This window comes from Pipra filicauda, unplaced genomic scaffold (assembly GCF_003945595.2).
Source record: "Pipra filicauda isolate LSUMZ 115617 unplaced genomic scaffold, ASM394559v2 scaffold59_size3379749_pilon, whole genome shotgun sequence".
In the NCBI taxonomy this organism is placed as follows: Eukaryota; Metazoa; Chordata; class Aves; order Passeriformes; family Pipridae; genus Pipra; species Pipra filicauda.
In genome coordinates this window covers 1071198-1094878 of record NW_024104753.1, presented here as the reverse complement: position 1 = coordinate 1094878, position 23681 = coordinate 1071198, and the positions used below count along the sequence as shown (strand labels likewise).

Below are 23681 nucleotides of genomic sequence, written 5' to 3'. Positions count from 1 at the left end.
TGTTTTCTCAGAGAAAACATTCCCCTCTTCTATAGCATGCCTAAACTTGTACTTGTAATGAGGGAGACAGGCAGTAGTAGAGGATTAAAGGCCTGTCTAAAAGGAGTTGCTGAAAATTGTCAAAACTATTGGCTCTTCATGAGAAGGATGAATATGCTACAGAAAAAAAAAAAAAAAAAAAACAAAACAAAACAAAAAAACCAACCAATTACCAAAACCCAATAGACCTATATTTGTACATTATGCAAGGATGAATCTATTTCAAACTACATAACTAGGTATTGTGAATATAAAATAAGGCAGTTGGTGATCTAGAAGAACAAGTACATCCTTTCAGCTATCTCAGAGAAGGAATGTGAAGCAAGATAAAAGATTTTGGAAGGAAAAAAGAGATGTTTTTATCTTAGGACAATGAATTTGAGTTTGGGACTTAAGGATCCAATAATTAACCTAGCTCCACAGTTAGAACACAAGTACACCCAAGAAGAAAGAAACCTCATCTTTAAGAAACATTCCTTACTATATAGTAAACTCTGACAACTTCAATTTATTAAGAGCAATATATTTTTATGTTCAGGATAGACTAAAATAATCAAGTAAGATTTATTTCCTTCTTATAAAATTCTATTACTATAAAGCTTCAGTTGCCTACTCTGAACTATGTTGGACCTTAATACAAGACTAATCTAGTATGAGTTATCTATACCCTAAATAATTTCTAAATTCTGACACACACTGAAATATGGGTGTATCAAAACAAACTGCCATATAGAGCCTCTAACTTGATTGTTCTTAACAAGTACTTCATGACTTTTGCATGATTTTATTTATCAAATTTACAAACTTAACTTTGAAGTCTATTCCCATGAATAGACAAATACAACAAATAGTTTTCATTTCATAGAAGGTAAGGAAGGAGAAAAAAAGCTTATCTTTAGAAACTAATATAATCTCTGCTTACCAGGTTTACTCCTTAAGACTTTTCAAAGCAAAAAAGATGAAAAAATATAATCAAAATAGTTAGGATTTTATCACTGTGGTAAGGATGCCTTAATAAAGTAAGAGGAAACATATTACCAAATGTAATCTAGAGAATTCTTGTCTTCCTGTTGCTCCTAGAATTGAAAAATGCTTTCTTTTAAATTATTTTGAGAAAATGCTTAATTTTGTAGATTTCAATCACAAATACTATACTGAAAGTTATGGTTAATACCAACACATTCCAAGCCGGTGTGACATTTCCCATACAATTCCAAAATAATAAGGTAGTAAGAAATACTGAGACATAAAAGCAGTAATTTTTGTTGTTTGTAGTAGTTCTGCCTTTTGTTAAAACTAATGTTATGTCAGCACTCCTATCACAGGCAAACAAATCCAACTTATATTCCCAACTATATCTTTAAGTATCTGAACCTTATCATGGGAAGAGCACTTGTAACAAATGTCATGTTTCCTGTAATAGACATCAGCAGGGAAGATTAAGTAAAGTGAATATCCAATACTTCTCAATAATCCCTAATAAAAGATAAATGCAGTGAGGATAAATAGAGAATTCTGTTGGATTTTTATTTCTTTTTTTTTTTAATATTAATGTGTCACACATACACAGAAAAACAAACAGAACTAGTGCTTCATTGTTAAAGGACACATAAATATCTATCCCTAACGCAACATTCCTTCAACTGTGAGACTGAAACCACTTCCCTATGATGGCAAGATAATATTGGCTACACTCTGATTTTCCATTCATGTTGTTGAATGCAGTCTTGTTCCAAGGCTACTTCCAAAAAAGGTAAAATGATTTCAAATGTCACTATGAAGTTATTTTAATAAATCTTGTTCTTCAGACTCTCTATCAAGTTTCTTCATGCTAGAAGTATTTCTTTAAAACCCAAATACAACGAGAGTAGCACCTACTTTTTATTGAATGCATATAAGTTAGGGTGGCCAATGTAACAGAGAGGCCTAATACAGAGAAGAATTAACTAGCTCAACTGCTGAATGCTTCCCAGGTTGCTATTGCTTCTGATGGCTGGGTGCTGTGATCTTCTTCCATGGCTTTCATGGCACCCTAATTAGCGATTTCTTAATCCAATTAAAACAAAAACCCAAAGAAAACTCCCAAAACAACAACAGTCACCAAACCACAACAGAACAGCAACCACAAAAAACAACCCAAAACCAACCTGAACCTTAGGTTAGACAGGTGCCGTTTACACTAGGTAAAACCAAAAGAGCCCATAAAAACATCTTTATTCAGTCAATGCAAAACAAAAGTGAAGAAAAATTCTGCCTGATTAATATTTTCAGATTCCGGCTAATTAAAGCAAAGTCCTCCCATTACAGATCTGCTGATACCCCACACATAAACACAATGGCAAGAAGTGGTGAATACATTATGTGAATGTCTTTTTAAATGTACAGTTTCCAACAGAACCTATTTAAAGATTTTGATCTCCTAAATCAGATTCCAAGTCAGAAAAAAACCGAAACACCTCCAAATCACTTTTCATCTTTCCTCACAAAATTTCTGCTGATTTATGAGGAGAATATTTTTAAGTTTCAAGTTTTTAAGTCTATATGCTTACAAGCCAGATATATTAATGCCTGAAACGGAGCCATATCTATGAAAACTGAAAATCTACATGCAGTCTTTCAGGAGGGGGTGCACACTAGCACAACTTTTAATACTTTTCCCAACAGTGGTTTGGGTTAGAAGGGTCCTTCAAGATCATCTAGTTCCAAGCCCCCTGCCACGGGCAGCAACACCTTCCACTGGTACCAGCTTGCTCAGAGCCCCATCCAGCCTGGCCTTGAACATGGTTTCCTATAGTTTAACTCAGCCCAGAAACAAAGAGGCCTCTACTGCTCTGACCTGGTCTGTGATGACATAGAAAACAAAGTTTAGAAGGAAAAGAGTTTGGTCTTAGCACCTTCCCTGAAACTGGGTATTAGACCTCAAGACTGCCAAGTCATTTCACTGGGTATGAATGTTAGCAGGACTGCAGTATTAACACTGCCAACATTTAACCCAGCTTCTTAAATAGAGATGTCTTTTGATCCTACTTTATCCCCCAAGGGTATTACTTCATATTTAAAAAAAAATAAAATAATTAACTTGGTACCTACCTAAAGACTAAAATAATAATTTCCTACACTACAACATATAGAAAGGTAAAATTTTGCTTAACAGTTGCCAGGGAACTATGCACGTTCCAAAACATACCAGATACATTATATAATATCTGACTTTCAAAAAAAAAAACAAAAACACATATGTATTTTAGAGACATACCTTAACATGTTCAAAGAAAAGTTAACTCAAGCTGTAATTAAAATAAGTAGGGCAGGGCAAGCAAGATGTCTGGAATAGACTGCTTACAGAAGACAGAGAAAAAACTAAGCCAAGCATTAAGTGACAGAGCAATCACACAACCAACCAAGTCAAACCAAGAAATTCTCCGTTGCTACCACCCACAACATTATCCATGCTAAGGAACCTCAAATCAGGAAGGAAGGAAGGAACTGCTGAGGAAGTCCTGCATACAGGGATTGTTTTTGATTAATTAGCGGAGATCACATGTCACTCAGGACCTCTGTGACTCCAACCCTCCATCACCCTTACTATCACACTTGCTGTGTTAAACACTGCTTCCCAATCTGCTGACATCTAAGTGCCTTCAAATCCCCACTGATCAGGACCTAGAAAATGACTTCCTACTCAGCAGGCACAGGGCTCAGGGCAGACCTTTGGACCACCACGACTGCTGCTGTCCAGCAGATGTACAGAAGGCAAGAGAATTCCCATGCTGTGAAGGAGATACCAAATAAAACAGGTACCTGTGCTGGAATATATGTGCTCATTGTAGACAAACGGGAGAGTTACCTGACTTACCTCTGTTTGCAACCCTTGAGAATTTAAGACCATGCTTAGGGTAACCTAAACACAAAACCCCAAAAAATCCTCAGGGTTTTTTTAACATATAAAAAGCACCATTACAGAGCTGTTAAAAGAGAAATACTGAAGAATCTGTCTTTGTACTGGGCTATGCCTTTCCTTACATCCCCTGAATTCATAGAGCTGGAAGATTACATGTCTGATGATTCAAAGATTCTCTTACAAATCCCAGCTACAAATAGCAACTAGTCTTACACTGTCAACCAGAATGCAACCTGGGACAAAAAAAGAAAAGCAAAATTATTCACAAAAAAAGAAAAGAAAAACAAAATCAAAACCAACATGATGAGGACACTTGATACCAAAGATTCCAGGCTAAACATTTCATTTGAAGTGCCTGTGGAAGGTAGAAAGTAGCAAAGCTCCTTATACTCTTGAAACGAAAGGCAGCATTTTGCATACATTCTCTTGCTTATTGCAAATCTTCCCTGATTATGTGTTTATGAATGTTTAAAAAGTAAAATGCTGCCTTATTCCTGGAGCTATCTGATCACAAAAATAGGAAATACACATTAAAGAGTAAACATTTTACACAGTTGCACCTAGGGTAAATACAGAGCAATTGCTATGCAAAGCACCTCAGGTAAGCAGCTTCAATATTAAGCTTACAGGAGGAACCAAAGTACTGGGCAGTAAAAAGCTGCAATTCAAAGTGAACAAAATATAATTTTCCAGTCATGCAAACACTTAGAACAACATTAAAACTAGGTAACCAAATCATCTCATCAGTTGGAAGAGTTTAGAGTCCCTGAGGAGAGATGAATTGTTAAGGACAACAACAACAAAACTGAGTCAGCTGGCATCTACATTCCTCCTTAAATGCACACTCTTCCAATAGATATGTATGCAGTATGCTCTGGAATTAAGGTTTTTTCCTCTTATCCGCATATTTGTACGTAGTGCACAGCTCAGTACTAAAACCATCTGATCCCTCTCAGACTTAGAGACAACGTTACTTGACAGCACTAGATTAGGAAACTCCAGTGGTGTAGTTTATCTGACATGGCTTCAGCCACCAAATTTGTCATCTAGCTTGCTAAAATGGACACCATTTTCATTTGATCTTTCGGAACAACAGAAAATTTTAAGCATTACCAATCTTGAAATTCCCTGTAGTAGATTTGCAACAGGCTGACCCAAGACTGTCTGCAATGAAGTAGTTTTGAATGGACAGAGCTGCATCCTCATGAGCTTCACATCAAAGGTATTCCTAGTCTACATCTAGTTCCTTCTGGAACAACAGGTAAATACCAACTACAACACAGTAAAGTAAGCTTTTGGGGCAAAAACAGTGTTTATTTCATTTTCCCTAGACGTATCAAAACCCCTCGGATACATGATGCCTCCTTCTGTGAACAGGGCAGGGCAAATGTCAGCAGTGTCCACTAAAAGCAATCTTCAGTCTCCTCTAGAAGCTGCTAATTACGTCAGTCATGCTGAACTCTGACTGACAGTTTTGTGCTCTGAAGTGATACCCACTCATTTTATTAGTGAAAGAGACAATCTGGAGTACAAAACTGAAATAACTATTAACACTTTATTTCCAAACCAGCAACAGTTCTACAAACTTTCCTTTTGTGAGTAAAATTCCACTTGAAATAAACACCGCTGGGATGCAGGAATGTTAACTCCTTCCCCAGAAGAGAGGGAGAAGAAAACAAATACAAAACACCTAACTGGTTTTGCACTTCTCCTGCGGGATAAGCACTCGCCTTTGAGTTTGCCAGTTGCTCATCCACTTGGGCAGATTCTCAAGAGAAGTAAATTAACAGCGGCTCATTGACTTCACTAGAACTACACTCATTTACAGCAGTTAAAGCTGACCTATATTAAAGCAGCATTTCACACCGAGGAAGAGCTGCCTGGAGACACTTGGAGCCAGGAACTGAAGAGTTTTTCTTCCACGTACTTAATCATTACGTTTGAACACTCACCTTCCTCTTCTCCAAGAGCCTGCAGCCTCCCCTACGCTGCAGTGACAAAGTGACAGCTCATACAATCAGCCATTTGGAAGTGGGCAGACCCAGCCAGCTCACAGCTGGTGGATGGCTAGACAAAGCCTCCGAGAGCCTGAGCAACTGCCCTGGAAGCTTCTGGGAGGGAGTGGTGCCTGTGCTTGCCAGGCTAAGTTACAGAGCTCCGTTTTCAATTCGAGTCTTATGGGTTTTGCCAGCCATCCTTCTTTTAAGAGTCAGAGACGTGTTCTGCCTGGAGCTGGTGGTTCGTTCTGACTGGTGATGGACTGTAATGAAAGGAGGCTCTACACAAACAGAGTCAGAGATGAGGCAGGGAGAAAAAAGACAAAATCCGGGTCATTCAGAAGGGAAAACTGCTAAGACACTCTTGAGTTTCTTCTCTACTATGCATAGATATAGGTCTGAACACATAATCCAAACCACTAACAAAGAAAACAACCAAACCCCACAATCACTGGAATTAAATAAAGATTTAAGATACTCAGAGATACGCGGCAACATTCAAGGTCAGACTGGACAGGGCTCTGAGCAATCTCACATAGCTGAATATATCCCTGCTCACTGCCGGGGGGAGTTGAATGAGAGGACCTTTTAAAAGGTCCCTTTCAACCCAAACTATTCTATGACTCCATGGTTCAAGATAACAAGAAGAATAAGCACATGAACTCCACAGCAAAAGAAAGTAATATTCAAAGGATGTAACTAGAACTAGAAATCTCTATGAATTGTCAATTTGAACCTACAGACTTCAAGGAATAGGCTTTGGGAAACCTACAGAAATGTTACTGTACAAAGTCAAACACCACAGAATCATTCAGGAGCAACAGGCAACCTGAAGCAAGCATAAATTGAAGCCTGTACTTCTCATTTTTCTCTTCACCCTTCCCCATCAAATGGTTAAAAGAGGATATAGAGGCTGCACTCAAATTTTGATATCAAATGAGTGCACCTTTGGTGTTTTTTTTTTCTTTGGGTTTTTTGTTTGCTTGTTGTTGTTTTTGTTGTTTGGGTTTTTTTCAGTTTTTTTTTTTGGGGTTTTTTTAAATTAGTTTAATCTAGTTAAATCAATTCTTATATTTACCAGGGCATAACATTGTTTACATAGGACTAGGTGTAAAACCCTGACCTCTGTATTTCCATCATGACCTCAGAGAATAGAGCCCACTCACCCCACCCCAGTTCTTACAACTTTAATTATGTTCAACAAGGCTGCCATGCTTTAAAGGTATCATTTACCGAGACCAAAAGCTGTTAATCACTTCCATTTTGTTTTATTCCACTTATGCACCCTGGATTTTGCACTCAGAACTCCTATCAGGCTGGATCACTTCAGATGCAGCTGAACAGTTTCTTGTGCTGCTATGCAGTCCTATAAAAATCCACACTATTTAGCTTTTATCCAATGTAAACAGAATCGATCACAAGTTCAAAAAAGCTTCCAAATTGCTTGGCTCTTAGAAATCTTTAAGAGTGAGAGAAGGCAATACATGGACAAAGGACAGAGACAGGTCTTACCTGTCTCATTATTTACAATTTTAACGTCATAAATCAGGCTGATGCCTTTAAAAGAAATTCCAGCCTTTCTGTATAACTTCCCTGTCACTCAAAATATGGCCATTCTCTTCCCACATACTGCTGAACTTACAGTTTCAGGAATATGGTTAAGACAGAGAATTGAGTGAAAAGCTAAGTTATCAATGCAACTTTAGAACTATCTAGAATAAAAGCTTAAACACACTGGGGGAGTTTTAAGTGTTACCTCAACAGGTCCTTTGAATTATTTAATGGCATATGAGAAAAATCTACAAAAATACATTAATGTTAAAAGTTAAGCTAAAATAGTTTAAAGCCATTATCATTTAGTTTATCATTATCACTTAGTTTAAAGCAATTATCCTTTCCCTTTACATTTAGATGATGAACAGCCTAAGTAAAAGTTGTATTAGATTCGGTCTATTTAATGGAACTTCTAAATTGAAATAAAAAGTACGTAGTTTTAACTTTATGGCAAACTGCACAATCTTCTCGTTTTCTTTTCTGCACCACATGAGCTACTTGCTCATTAGACACAAATGGGTAGAAAACAAGAGTTTCTTTGTTTGCATACATTAACTTAAAGCTGTAAAACTCATTCAGCCAAACTTTCACCTTTAAACCTTAACCTGACTTGTAACAACATTTGTAGCCTCTAAAATTACACTGCATGCACCCAGACAGAGTTAATCACCCTTCACTTTTGATGCACAGAATAATGATCTACCACTTAAACTTGAGCCCTTAAAAGCCTGAAAAAAATATGTACGTATCTCTGTCTTAAATCAGTAGCAAAATAACAAAACTCTACCTAGCATTGACCAGTTGAAAAGAAAAACAAAACTAGACTTGTAGCTCATGGAAGTTGAAAATAAGTGCATTTAAAGTCTCCTCAGATGAAATTCTTGCTTCCCAGCACATGCTATTGATCTGACACCTGGTACTTTTAGTCACTAAGGAAGGTCTGGCTTTATTTTTTGTGTAATTTAAAACTTCTTGGGGAAAAAAAAATAAATGAAGTAGAGATTTGGAAACAACATGTTCTAAAAGCTGATGCATTTGTTATCATTTTAAGTTCTTTCTTGAAACAAGTGATCTGTGCTTAACACTTTGTTTAGAATACGTTATGGCTCCCTTCAAATACCGTGCTAGTAGGAACTAGATTTTATTAATTTTCAAAACTGAGCAACAGTAACAGTTTAGTATTTTTGCTATCTAAAAAAATTAGAACTATGGAAAAAAAACCCTTGGATTTATGTATTATACTTCCCTAAATGCCACACAAAAATATACAGCACAGGAAAATTCAAAGCCAGAAATGTTTTGGAAAAGCTATTAGACACACAAACAAACAAAAATCAAAACACAGCAGATGAAAATGAGAAGCTACAACAAAACCAGTTTGTGTATTCAGGGAAATGAGTGACTACCACATGAAAGACACCAACAGCACCAACACAACACACCATAAATTCAACCTTACAATCGATGACAAAAAGGGATCCTAAATTGCAGAATCTGATTACTCTTGAATTTTTTCTAATTTTTTAAGAAGTGGTATTCTTAATCATCTCCTTTTCCCCATTATTAAGCTTCCTAAGTAACAACACGTAGAATAAAAGTGACACACGAGCTTCAGCAAGACAAGGTAAAAATTAAAATCAATAGTTAAACTTCCTTTGACTTTAAGGGGCTGAGAACTCATCCAAGTTTTCTTTTATTTCCTCAGGCCACAAAAGGAATGAGTTGCTGCTTCTCTTTCATTTATGCTAATAAAGAAGAGGGAGCTATTTTTATTTCCTCTTTATTACTGCTTTAAAAAAAAAAAGGAATCCTCATTTTAGAACAAGTTTTAACGGGTATGATACAGTCTGCACACATAATATGCTGGGTGGAGTAAAAGCCCTCAGAAACACAGTGCACGGAGCCAATAATGGACTTGTCGCCAACACCCTGTGATTTCACGACTGCCAGAACAAAAACAAATGCCACGTTCAGTTCATTGCAAAGAAAGGGATTCATTAACTTGATGTGGCTTTTTACTTGACCTGCGTAAGGTGAGCAAAATAAAATTTCCTTTTACGAGATTCAAAATGACCAGCTGCATGCCTACAGGAATTGTGATGAAATGACCGAGTTAAATTACTACCTCTGTTTAATTCTAATTATTACTAGACTGTAGGTCAATTTGAATTTTTAGCTGAGAGGTTGCTGCTTTCCTTCCTGCAATAAGGTAACAAAATGTAAATGCCTTTCTGGAAGTTGATGTAAAATAAAATGCAAATTCCTGTCAAAGACAGAAATATCAGTCCTGAACACATGATAATCTCAGTGCAGACACTAACCCAATCTTTTTGGAATAATGATTGACTTCATAGACATGCAAACAGTAATTTCCCCACAAAAAATTCACAGTTATTAGTCACAATCAAACACAGTATCAATAAACCTTATAGTCAGAGAATCAGAAAAACCCAAAAGTTGCCTGTGCAAATGACATTCACTCCTTCTGGTCACAACATTAAAGCACCAGGTCAACCTCCCTAGCCTGGTTGTCCCAGCAAAGGTAGGGGAAAAATAATCCCCATCTGCTATGAAATACTGGGGCGGGAACGGGGATTAAATGATTAAATAGCCTTCTTCCACATTATGGTCACGGGTACCACATAAGTGTATGGATGAGAAAGATGCAATCATTTAGCTTTAAAAAAAAAATCCAACCAAACAAAACAACTGACTTCCTTATTTTCTGCTGAACACATCACCATCTCCTCCCCAAAAGAGAAAAATCAGAAACATTTTAAAAGAAAAGCAGGACAGACAATAAACAACTAAAAAAACCTGCCAATCTAGAAGTCAAAAGTGTTGTGAGCAGAGATTTTTCAGCAACACAGTTTAGGGAACTTAAGTCCCAAGCAGTGGAATTCTATTTTAGTATTTGCAGTGATAAACTCCAGAGGAATAAATACCTTATTCTAGAAGGGTCTAGTTCCCTTTTATTTTCTATGCTCATGAACTTGCTACAGAAAGGTCAACCATTTTAAGCAAAAGCATCATAAATGATGCCACTGTTTGTTTCTTTTTACAATTCTGGGAAAAAAAAAAAAAAAAAAAAACCCTTAACACTTCAACACACACTTCACTGGTTTCTCTATTCGCTCCACTAAAAACTTGGAAGTAAACAGAAGTATGTTTATATCAGTACTGTAATCCTCCCACGGAATAACAGCCTTTGAACATTTTGAACATTATTCCTGGTATGATACCAAGCTACATTACCATTCAGCTCAGGAACTGCCAGAATCAAACTCAAGTAAAGTTAAAATGTTCTGTATGTCTCTAATCTTGTTTCACTTTATGTGTTTCAATATTTTGCTTCCCCTATAGGCAACGCAGATTAACACTCATGAGCGGGACAGAAATAGAAATCGTTATTTTTTTTTTTATTTTCTAAGAAGCCAGCAGCTTCTTAGCTGGCTTCTTAGAAAATAAAGAAGCCAGCATTCACCAGCAGCAAAATTCCATCCTGCACACTCCTTCCCATTTCAAAGCCCTGACTGCTTTGAAATTTACATTTAAAAAAAAAAAATAAAAAAAAATCCCAAGATGTTCCTCAAAACAATTATTCAGAAGTTCATTTCTTAGTTTCTAATCTTAACAGCAGAACTTGACAGTTTTCTCCTTGTATCAAAAGGCAGCATCCACCTTCTGTATTCAAGAGGTAAATGGCAGCAATGGTTTCTTCTTTCTCTTTGCATCTAGTTTTAAATTACTCTTTTTAATTTTTAAAGGCTGTACAACCTAAGCAACGAGCCTCATTAATCACTACTGAATGATTTAACCCAGCCATTCAGTTCCAGATGCCACTCGGTGCTAGAGATATGCTAATTCCTTCCAAGCTTTACTTCCTTTTGCAGTTGAAACCATAATTTTCCACATTGGTGAAGACAGGATTTTACTCTGTGCACAGGGCCTCCTGCCAATCACTTTTATGCCTGAGCAGTGGCACAGTACAAATTCCATTCTGTGGTTACATCAGACACTTTTTTGTTAAACCTGTTCATTATACACCTTCTCTCTCCTACACTCTGCTGTGACAGCATCACAGTCCCAAACTCTACCCTCTCCACTGACAACTCCTCGTTTGGCCAGCAAAAAGTAAAATAACCTGTTACTACCCTTACTTACCCTGTTCTCCTTTCTCCTTGTTTCCTCACACTACTTCTAATTTTTTTCCCCTTTATCACCTCCCACCACTAAACACTTCGATTATGAAGTATCTGTCAACTGCAGTACCTAGGGCACTAGCTCTATTCCGAAACCAGAAAGTTGCACTGACAGAGTTGTTTTATGAGTGGGAGGTGAGGGCAGAAACATTTAGAATTTGCAAATCCCGGTTCTGAAGCCGCCTAGCATCCAAGAGATCTCCTACGACAAAGCTAGGGCAAGTGACAACTTTAATACCAGGTGCCAAGAGGTTTTGAGAGAAGTAGTAGTTTAGAGACATTGCTGAACAATTTCTGATCCAAAAATAGTATTTTATGACCTTGTATTATGCTTTCACCACAAATACAGGCACAACTTATTTTTGGACTTGGGAGTTGCTATCCTTATCTTGGGCTTACATGCTTGGGCTTGTTTGGCCAACAGGAGATGTCTGGGCTGAAAAGTTTGCTTTTGTCCAGTGTTAGTAAAACGCACTACAAAAGTGAGAAGCCTAGAAGGTTCTAAAAGAATACACACACAAACACATTTTTGATTGGCTTCTCACCTACACAGAGCTAAAGAGGCACAGGTAAATTCAAAGTTATACAGCTTTTTTCTGTCAATTGGCTCTTAAGTCAATGTTCACTACAATCTCAACTTTCAGACAGGCTAAGAACTCCCAGTGATCCATAAACATTTGCAACTGAAGTCAAACACTTTAGCAATTTAATTTAAACACTAGAAGCAAGAGTTTCAAAAGGCACTACTGATTTTAAGTGCCTCCAAACTCAGGCTGTAGGTTCCTAACTTCAACAATTCACAACGCCCTGGATTACTAAAATTTGAGGTTTAGTGTCTACTCAAAGTCAAGTCACTCTTTAAAACATGTCCATCTGGTCACTATCAAAACACCACTTCTTTCTCCATTTACTTCCAGAAGAAAGAGAAGTTGATCCCATGCACATCTTTAGGCCTACATTAAATCCTTGGCCATGTATTATATCCTAATTTCTAAGACAGAAAACTCTTAATGCCTATTATGCTACTGTAGAAGCAAACAGTAAAATTACAAGTCTTCTATATATGAATTTATAACCATCAACTGCTTTAGAATGTCTAATCTTCAACATAAAGTCAGTTAAGCAATTAGATAGGAGGCAATATAACTAACCCAGAATGTAAAATAAATATCTTGCCGGAGGATATGCAAATTTCAGAGCACACAAAAATGCCAGCCAAGCAAGTTTTAATGCAATACTGGCAGGAAACAGTTTAACAGTACTAAAGAAATCACAAGTCTGATTTATGCACGTGACAGTTGAAGGAGCAGAGGACAAAGACTACAAAACTGAGTGACATCAAAATTACACAGACTATCCAGTTCTCTCAGGAGGCTGTCATGGATGACTCCAGACTTCACTGGTTGGAAACCCATCCTTGCCATACCCTGCACTGCACGTCTGGAGAGACAGTTTGTTCCACAACCGAGCTTATTCAACTGCTAATTCACTATGCAAGGTGGAGAAAATAAAATATTAAGTTTTAAGATTTTTAAACCCAGAGCTCAGCACAGGCTTGTCAGATTTACAGGTCTTTAATCTACAGTAAGAGGTGATCATATTATTTTAATCATTCACTATATTAGCATTAGACTTACGGTAATGCAATACCATATTGAGCAAATACTTCCCAACAGAAAAGGGCAGCTTGAATAATTTTGCATATCTGACTATGCATTTCTTCAAAGAAAGTATATGTACTTCAAGACTGCAGCAGTCCAGAAAACACTCTCGTGTCCTGATTAAAGATATTCATACCATTTCAAAATTAATGTATTCAACTAGTCATTTTGTTCTAAGTCAAATTTATAGTGAGTTGTATTAAAATTAAATGTCCTATTCATTTAATTTGCAGTTATTTACTTAAATGTAAATAAATATAAATATTTAACATATTCATGACCTTCTAGAGGCACAAAGTCTGGTGGCAGAAAATAAGAGGTAAACGGGAGTACTTTTTGGGATTTAATTCTACCACCAGTGAGGAAACTCACTGAGGTACTGCCCTCTTGATTAGATATGGAATCCAATCCTTTGCTATGGAATTTCTTTGAAAGTCAAGTAAGGAAGAATTCCTCACCAACATATTCACTATTTTGTGAAAGTGTAGATGCTAGTACATTTTATATATATATCAGCCTTCTGACTGAGAAGATGAATACCTAAGATGCCTTTATAAAAAATCTGATGGTTTTATACACTAGGAGTATAGATTATATATATATATATAAAATTTCTTAAGATAAAACCCAAATGTGTTCAAAATGAGGTTGGAGATGACATACATGCTACTACCTTTATCAAAATCCATGTATTGAACTTCATCAGAAGATGAAGTGCATTCCCAAGTTACACCATGAGGATCTTCTCTCCTGCAGCACAGGTTGACATCATTTCACTAAAAGCTAGATGGAAAAGTGCTCAAGTTCTGTGTAGCTCTTTAGATAGCGGTGCTGAAAGAAACTATAAGAGAGCTTGAGGTCCTGAAAAGCAGTTTTCACGAAGACACAAAGATGCTTTATAAACTTTTAAAACATACTGATACTTTATTTAAATCTACAAGCGCACTCTCTGCTGACTAATGGTAGATCCTCCTCTCTAATTTTCCAAGTTTCTACTTCTGGAAAGCACAATGAACTTCCCATCAAAATAAAAGTGAAGGCAAAAGATTTTTTATTCCCCTTCCCAGCATAGAGTTTGCTTCCTTTTGGTAAGGCCACTTTAAGGCTGTATCATTCAATAAACCTTTCTGTCCTCAGCAAAGGCGAAATGACTTCTCTGTTCACGGGTGAGAGCAGAGCATTCTGCATCTTCCCCTTGGCTGCAGCTGCTCAGATGGCAAGCAAGTTCTAATTAAAAAGACTGGCCTGCTGCCACCCACAAATCACATTACTGTCAATTTATCTATTTCATTTTAATCAGTCATACACAGACACACACATACAAACACCAGTCTTAGTCGGAAACTTTGCTAAGCTTCAGAACAAGAGAGGTATGGAAAATATTTACAAGTCTCAGAGAGCCCTAGAATAGTTCTTAGCATTTGACAGTATTAAACCTCCTTAGTTGTTCATATAGTCCTTCCCTTTTCCACAAAAAATAGTTTCCTTACTTTGTTTTCAAAAGGCCCGAAAAAATAGAATATACTTTCCTTAAGCTTCTATTCATTATTTTGTTGAAGTGTAGGACAACTCCCCTACTACTTATACCTGAAATGGATACTCCCATATAAATACCTCTCCCTCTGTCTCACTTTATGCTGTTAACACCAATTAAATCATATCCATTCCTGGTCTGAGAGGCCTACCCTCATACCTCCTAAGAAGTGTTCCAGAACAATATCTTATCATTTTTTGTGGATAAATCTGGGCAAATGCACCATTTTTTTCTAATGAATAATCAACTAACAAAGAGATCCTGACACCCAGATTTAAATTCATCACCATCTTATTTCAATTAAGCTTATCATCATCTTCAGGGTAAGGTAACTTACAGCACCTGGCCTAAGTTAATGACCAGGATACTGAAAGATTTAGCTATTTAGAAACCAGACCCCAACACTGTAACACAACAACAGAATAACAGAACTCTGCACATCTGACTGAAAACTGAACTCATTATCAGCTTCCCAGCTGTTTCTCTTTTTCCCCGTTGAGATTTTCCATAGTCTCAATTGTGCAAATTCAATGTAGCTGGCTGCCATCTATGTCAGCAGTACAAAATATTTGTGCTCATAAGACATTTTCTTTCTTATCATAAAATGCCCTTCTGCCTCTACCCCGATGTAAGGCTGACACAATAAGCCAAGAGGCATCAGTATATTATTGAGACAGAAGGTGTGCACACATCTATATCTGTCTTTCTCCTAGAGAAGGTATAAACCAGGAAATTATCTGCCCTTAAAAGTACCTCTAGCTTTCAAGATACTTAAGAATATTTCTTTGTTGCTCTACTCTCATCTCTTGGTCAAGATTCTCATCACTAACAGGAAAATACTCTTACTTCCCCTGTTTACACAATTTATTGGACTTAAAATACACCTCAGTTGCTACTTCAGTAACTTCACTATTTAACTTACAATTTTATGAAGAGGCACTCATGTGAAAAGTTAAGGAAGGTTATCACCATCGAGCCAGATTATATAGCAAAGCACACAAATAAAATGTGTCAGGATCTCAGCATATAAAATTCTTAAGTGCCCTTTAGTTTGCCTGGAAAGAGCAAGGTTCCTACTACTTTCCTGGCCGCAAAACAACCTCAAAATATTAACAACTATTGACAGCAAAACTACTCATTACTAACTATTCAAATACACAAAACCCCCCAACAAATTCACAAGAATAACTTCTGAACTGACTACACTGATCTTTGCTACAAAAGAGAAATTTTGAAGAAGAACCTCAAACAGCTACTGTGACACCAAGCCACGTGCCCGTTATTCACACAACGCATTTAACTACGACAGAAATAATAAATTGCACAAGTGGAGCAAGTGACTGGACCTGCCAGACCCAGCAAATTATTGCGCTCATTAGGCAAAGCTATCCCCTAATGAGACATAATATTACACTTCTTCAGTGTTGTGAAACAAAACTCTTCCCAGTTATTTAGGAAATATAAGTGCCAACCAAAACCAATGTTATTTGAGAGCGAGGGAACAGGTTCTCAGATTCTTAAGCATGGCTATAGATTTGTCTGTCTTGAATGTCTGAATATTTTCTCTTTTACTTCTCACAAAAGCAAAACTAGGGTTGAACCGCATTGGCCATCACTTCCAAAGCAATTTATATTAAAGCATCATTTGGCATAGATATCACATGTTGCTGTTTGACATTAAGTAACACTGCTACCTAAGTGTCACTAGTTTCTGATATTATTTGTAATGGCCCATCTACCTTTGAAGATCCAGTCAGAACCTTTAGCTTGTAGACTCTGAAGTATCCTTCACATAAATTCATGTTTTCTAATAAAATCTTATGGACCTACACATGAATTCCCCAAACTTCAGGACCCTGAACATTACAGATGATCCCTGCTACTGAAAATACTGACTTCCTCCAGGACAATGCTATTGCACTACATGACACAGAAGCAAGAAAACATTTGGTAACCGACACTGACTGAAGCAAGCAAAAATCAGCTTGAGTGTTCTTCTGTTTTAAACAGGTATCCAACCTAACTGCCAAGCTATATGAAAAGAAAGCATCTCTTACTGGGTGCAAGGTAACAAAACCCACATTAATGCACATTGGGAGAAAAAAAAAAAAAAAAAAAAAAAAGAGTTTGATCTCCACAGATACTATCAGTACTCACAAGGATAAGTGGTTTTAATCAAACACCTGGATGCTTCAAGAGTGTTTTATCACAAGTAAGGAATGATCAATTTTATAGCATATGGTTATTTCTTTTCTAGCTTGAAGTCCTCAAGCACAATACAAGTGCTGCCAGCTTCTTCAGCTCTGAGCAGCTGGCTCAATCTTTCTTAAACGTTCTTACAGTAAAATTACTTAGAACAGCACACAATGCATTAGGGGTAGGTGAAAAACACACAGCTTTTATGTTTTCTTGGGTGATTTACTTGCTTTTATAGATTATGCACTTAGACTTTCATAATCCTTTGAATCACTGTGTAATATTTTCATAGATCTCTCTTATTTCATTACTATTAGACAGAGAATATGGAAAAGCAGTAGAAACATTCCCTGAAATGCTCTAGCACTTCACAAGGGAAGTTTATAAGTACAAACTTCTGAGACGAACAAACAAAACATATCAAAGATGTGGCTGATTTATTTACTCCAATAGGTAGCTTAGCCAACTAGAAAGGGCTTTGGGGACACTCCACTGGCACCCTTAAAAGTATTAACCATCAGGAGGTAACTCTCCCATGAAGGAATACAAGAGACAATTTTGCCCTCCACTGGCTAGAACTATCACTGGAAAACACGCCTGCCTTGCTGCTGTCAGCACTGCCTGCTTCATACTGCATGAAAAGCCTCTTGAGCAAACGTACCAATCCCATTTGAAGCACAGCAATTAGGAAGGGATAACACGGACAGGAAAGGGAGAAAGGGTGGGCGTTGAGCAGATGGGAATCAGAAATGCAATGAAATACCTCGTCAAAATATAAAGATTTTCACGGAGGGAATCAGAAAAATCCGAAAAACCACATAGCAACATATTTAGCCTTGAGAATTGCTAGAGCAGCAAATACCCATGTGGAAAACCAGAGCCTTGACGCTCATTCCCAGCGAAAGTGTTCTGCATGTTGCCCTTCAGATAACCGAAAACTTTTCTTTTCCAAAGTATTAATTTGATGATGCTGCTTCCTGGGGGGGGTGGAGAGATGAAAACTCCACAGATTATGCAGCCAAGTCTGTCTCAGAATAAAGGAAAAAGGGCAGAGAGCAGGTAAATACTCAAGAAAACAAGTATACCAGAGAAGTATCCCTTAAAGCAATTTTTATTCTTTATGCAAAGCAGCATTGAAATTACACTGGGAGAACAAGGGAGGAAAGCTTCTATATTCCAATTTTCAACACTATTCAAATTTAAATTTACTCAACATTTATTAACCACAGGCTTACATGAAAGAAGGTACTTCACAGGATTGCACAAAGACAACACTGGGGTAAAAAATTAGGGGTTTTAAAATCTAAGTGGTTTACCAATTACTGTTTCAACAAACACTTAACTCACCTTTCTATTATTAAAAATTTTTCTCTTCCCCATCCCCCAATTACCTTCCCACCTCTCAGTAGAAGTTTCTTACATCTCATTTAGAGTGTGGCTACACAAACCATTGATTTAGTAGTGGGTGTAAGTGAAGGAAGTGAGAACCTTCAGTGGAAGAGGGAGGAAAGGATCAATCAATTTGCAAGATCAGCTGTCAGTAGAACTCAAAGGATTTCAGTGTGGAAACTGCTGTAGATGACTCCTGTCCTTCCTTCTGCACTGCAGCCATCTGCCCTCAAACTTCATCCTGCCAAAGGTTTCTGGCATCTCCATTGTTCCAGACACAAGACTAACAATTTGATCACATTCTAGTTGAGGGGAAAAAGGAATTCCTCTGGTGAGGGAGTTGGAACAGTTATTATCTGGTGCTCGTCTCTTATCTTTGTTACTGAGCTTGCTTACATGGCAAAATTAAAAATCTCCATAAAAATTCATGGTTTTCTTCCTTTTGTTTTCTCTCCAACTCAGCTGGAATCAACACTATTAGAGAGAGCATCCCCATCCTGGGGGGAAAAGAAAAAAAACACTGAAAACAAACTTATACGCAACTTATTCTATTGAGCATTTATATGAAAAAATAGATGAGAGAATTAAAAAAATAAATAAATTTGTTTCTTATCTAGGAGTGTAAGACAGCCCAATACAGAACTGAGTTACAGAGTGCACTGCCTACGAAGACTTTTCCAAGGTAGGGATGATTGGCATAAAAGATTTAGAAAGGGAAAATTGGTGCAAAGGCTCTTCCCCATTCCAATTGTTTCTTCCATTAGGTGAAGGCGGCAATACAGAGAAAAATCAAATTAAAGACAGCACGACTGACAGGGTCAAAAGTGAACAGGGTCAAGAGTTACTCAGAGATACAAAGCTTTCCATATTCAAAGCCACAAGAAGCAAACCTAATACCTAAGAGCAAAAGTGTAATAGTTAAACTTATGATATCATCTAGAAACAGACATAAGTTATTGCATTTGGTGACATAATTAAGACTTAAAGCTTCAGGCAGTGTACTTAAGTCTTTCAAAAAGTTCATTCATTCATTCACTGACCAGATGTCTCATGCCACCATAACTTTAATGACTCAAAGGGGTCCTCTACAAACTTATAAAAATCAATTAAGGTAGAAGAGTTCGCGCCCAAACTAACCTTAACTATGGCACAAGGGTTTACTCAGCGTGTGACAAAAGGCTTTGATGAGAATGGGAAGGAATACCGCAGGCAGAGAAACACGGCCTCCTGAGAGCAACGCGAACCTCGAGCAGAAACAAACCCGAAAACCCCCGGAGCCCCCCACGACCGCACGGGCGCCCCGCACCGCTCTCGGACACCACGGGGGCTCACAGAGCCAAACCTGCCATACGCGACACCCTATTAGTGCGACCCTGTCTGTAATCTACAGACACGATAAAATGCCCCAACACGCATAAGCCCCGCGCAAACAGCGCCTTAATGACCACTAATCCCCCCTATCTCCTCGGCCATCTCCCCTGCGCCCACTGGCGCTTCGCTTCACACACGTGGGTAAACTTTAACCGCCAAGGTGAAAGCAAATCCCGTCCCCGAGCACCTCCCACCCCTCCCCGGCCGCCGTGCCCCCCGCCCGCGGGATTAACCGGGGGCCGGGAGAGGGGATGCGCTCAGGGACCGCCCGGCGGAGGGAGCGCGGTACCCGGGGGGAGTCCCAGCCCACCGCCGCGGGAGGACCACGGGGCCGCTTCCCGCCACCCCCTCACGGCCGGGGCTCAGCATCAGCCGCGGTTACATCCAGCGACCCCCGGGAGCCGCCGGCGGTGGGAGGAGACGGCTCCAGCGCCGCGCATCCCCGCACACCCGGTCCCCGGGCAGCCCCCGCGGCCGGCGGCAGCTCCCGGGGCAAAGGCGGTCCGGACACCCGCCGGGTTGGAAACAGAGCTTCGCTCCCGAGGAAAGGAGGGGGCCGGGAGACGCGAAGGGGCCAAACCGCGGAGGTTGGGGGAGATGGGGGGGAGCGGCGGGAGCGCGGCCACCGTCGCGCATCTGACCCGCCTGAGCGAGGCGGTTACCTGAGGTGAGACAGATGAATCCAAAGAGGTAAAAGTGAGCAAACTCCGCGATCATTGTCCTCGGGTGGCGCCTGCAAGCAGTCTCATGCCAGAAGAGCGGGGGGAGAAACGAAGAGCCCCCAGTTGTAATTCCACAGAAGCTTAACGCAAAGCGAGGTTCCCTAATCCCGCCGGGCTCCCGGGGCGAGCCCCCTCCGGGCACGGCGCTGTCAGCTCCGCCGGGCTCCAGCCGCACGCCAACTCCGGCCGGCCTCCCCTCGTCTGGCCCGGGCTTTCCTCGGCGGCGCCTTGACACTTCCCAGGACTATCCAAAGCGACAGGAGAAAACAAAAGATCCTCGAGTTCCCGCAGCCGAGGTCCGCTGCCGCCTCCCGCCGCACAAGTTGCTGCTCCGGCCGCGGACTCCGCTCCGGGTCGCCGGGGACGAGGCGGTAGCGGAGAGAGCGCAGGCGGGACGGGCACGGAGCGGCCACGGCCGCGCTCCGCGGGGGGGAGAGGGGCGGGCAGGGCAGAGGAGCGCCCTCCGAGAGGTGCCCCCGCCGAGTCACTGCTTGCCCGGCGAGCGGCGGGCACGGCGCGGCGGCGGAGCGGCGGCAGCGCCCGCTCCCATGGCGGGGGAAGGAGGCGGGCGCGTCGGGGGCCGCGGTGGAGCCCGGCCGCGGTCAGGCGGGGCGGCGGGCAGGGGAGCCCCGGCGGCAGCCCCGAGCCCTGCCTAGCATCGCCGCCGCCCCCCTCCTCCTCCACGCGGGAATCCCACGCTCGCCCCCCTCCGCAGCGCCGGAGGAGGGCACAAGAGGGGCGATGGAAGGGAGGAAGAAAGAAAGGGGAGAGAAAGACAGAAAGAGGGCGAGCAAAACTTCCCCGGGCCAACGCCCCCAAAGCCACCCACCCCACCCGCCCGCCCTCGCTGCGGAGGCTGCGGGAGGAGGAGGAGGAAGAGGAGGAGGAGCGGCTCCTCGCCTTGCCCCGCCGCCGGGGCAGGGGTGCACTAGTCAGGCGGGGCCGAGCCCGCTGCGCCTGAACTTTCTGGTGTCACGTCGAGCCGCTCGCCGCCTCCGCCGCGGGTTTCCCCTTCCCCCTCTCCCGGCCGCCTCCGCCTCCTCCCCGCTCTGCCGCCGCGGCAGGTCTGGTGCCGCCTCGGGACACCTTAAAGGAGCCGCACCTACACGGCCCCCGCACGCCCGGGGCGGCGCTGCCCGGCCCGGCACCGCGCCCCGCCCCGCCCCGCATCGCCCCGGCGCCGCCTCCCGCCCCTGCCCCCGCCGGAGGTACCGCGCGGGGCGGCTCCCGCTCCCCTCCGTGCTCCGGGCACAGCACAGCCCCCGAGGGATGGGAGGGAGCGGGGGCAGCACCGGGCGCAGACAAAAGTTCAGGTTCCCCCACCCACCGCCGCCGAAAAGAAGCTAACACACAAAAAACCCCGCGCGGATCTCCGCCGGCATTCCCGGCGGAGCGAGGAGGCAGCGCTTCGCTGGATGATTCCTGCGGCCTGGCTATGCTCCAGGCGTGGACCAAATCTTTAGGAGAAGCATCCTCAAATCCCTGCTGCCGCGCCTGGGTGCGCAGACAAATGGTACGAGAGCAGCTCTAACAGTCAACTCCACATGGTCGTGACAGCTTTATCCCGTGCCACAAAAGGTGGTGTTCGGGCAAGAAGATTTAACACTGTAAGGGAAAAGGGAAGGTGGACTTGGAAGAAGCAGTACTACCTCCTCACAGCAAAACTCCAGCTATTCCTAGGTTTGATTCATTAAGTTAGGAGGATTGAATGAGATGTAAGAAGAAATTTCATTTCCCAGCAGCATGTTGAATATATTAACCCCATTGCAAGCGAGCCTTTTCTTGCAGTGGGATAATAAAACACCAGGGAAGGAACCTTCATGTACTTTCTGTCACAGGATTTATATGCACCCGACACTGTTAGCAGCCAAACAGGTTTGGGTGCTCTCAGCTACCCCACTCACACTGGTGTTTGCCCCATTTTGCTCCCTCAGGGTGGTGTAGGGCAAACTGTCCAAAAGTCCAGCAACAGAAAGGTCCTATGGATTGCACCAAATCTGTTTTAGTCCACTTTTATGTGAGGCCTGTAAAGTCAAATTTTCAATACTGTAAAGGAAAACTGGTTTACATTGGGAAAGGAAGCTCCTGTTGAGATATATATATATATACAGATAGATAGATAGATAGATACAGTGTATCTATATCAGCAGCAGCCAATCTGGCAAGATTTTCCTCTAAAAGTGATGATAATACACCAAACATTAGAACACTCAAAAGTTAGATATCAATTTACACAGAGAAAAAGAAATTAGTGTCCTACTTCAAACACATTTAGAAGAAATCCTAACTATGTAATCAATGGAATTGAATACTTTTGGACACAACCAGGTTTCTTCAAGTTGTACTTGGCCAAAAATTTATCTTCCTGTTCAGGGACCTCATGCATCGTTCTGTACTTCATGAAAGAAAAATGTACTAGCACCTCTGGAGTTAAAACAGTGAAGAGGTCTGAGATAATCCTTGAATCCTAGTGAGAAGTTTGAGATTTCAATAAATTAGATTTGGAGTTGTTCTCTTTTAATTAATTAAATAAACAGGAGTCACGTGCAGGGCTGAAAATGAGCGTCAATAATTCATTTATTTCACCTCCCTGTTCTGAGGTACGGTCAAATATAAGTAGACTCCCACTAGCAAGTATTTTGTAATCCCATTACTATCCATTTCTAATGACTGGGATTTCGTACTCTCTTTAGGTAACCTGTTCCAGTTAGTATATAGCCAGATTACTTTTCTTTTAAGCCTAGACTGAATAGCCTTCAGGAACAGAACACACTACCACCACCGATAATACTTTGAAGGCTGTTTTTTTAATTCCTTCTGTAGTATCAATACTTGACAGACTCACATTGTACCAAACTACATATTTTAAATGATTGCTTCTTTGCTTGTTAAAAAAGCAAACCCACAATAGGGAATAAATAGGTTTACATATTCTGTGAATGTACATATTCTCTGAATGTACCTAAACACATATATTTTATATATATATGTATTTATTTACTCGTAAGGTGTCATTTTTATGTAGCCTTTTTTTATATGAAACTGTCAATATCCTCTGCAGTCTTTAATTATAAACCCATAATTTTTAATGCATTTCTATGACATATGTATTATC

General features: G+C 40.6%; 1 protein-coding gene across 4 annotated transcripts in view; it reads right to left on the bottom strand.

Moving 5' to 3' along the window:
• Positions 1-23681, bottom strand: part of ROBO1 (roundabout guidance receptor 1) — a 715278-nt gene that overhangs the window by 289759 nt on the left and 401838 nt on the right. The window contains exon 1 of one of the 4 annotated variants that reach the window (XM_027710072.2): positions 20507-21268. The exons of the other annotated variants lie outside the window; for them this stretch is intronic. Within the exon in view, the coding sequence (XP_027565873.1) occupies positions 20507-20561 (55 nt within the window). The 5' untranslated portion in view covers positions 20562-21268. Of the gene's footprint in view, positions 1-20506; positions 21269-23681 lie in introns of those variants that run through there. 4 annotated transcript variants of the gene reach the window in all.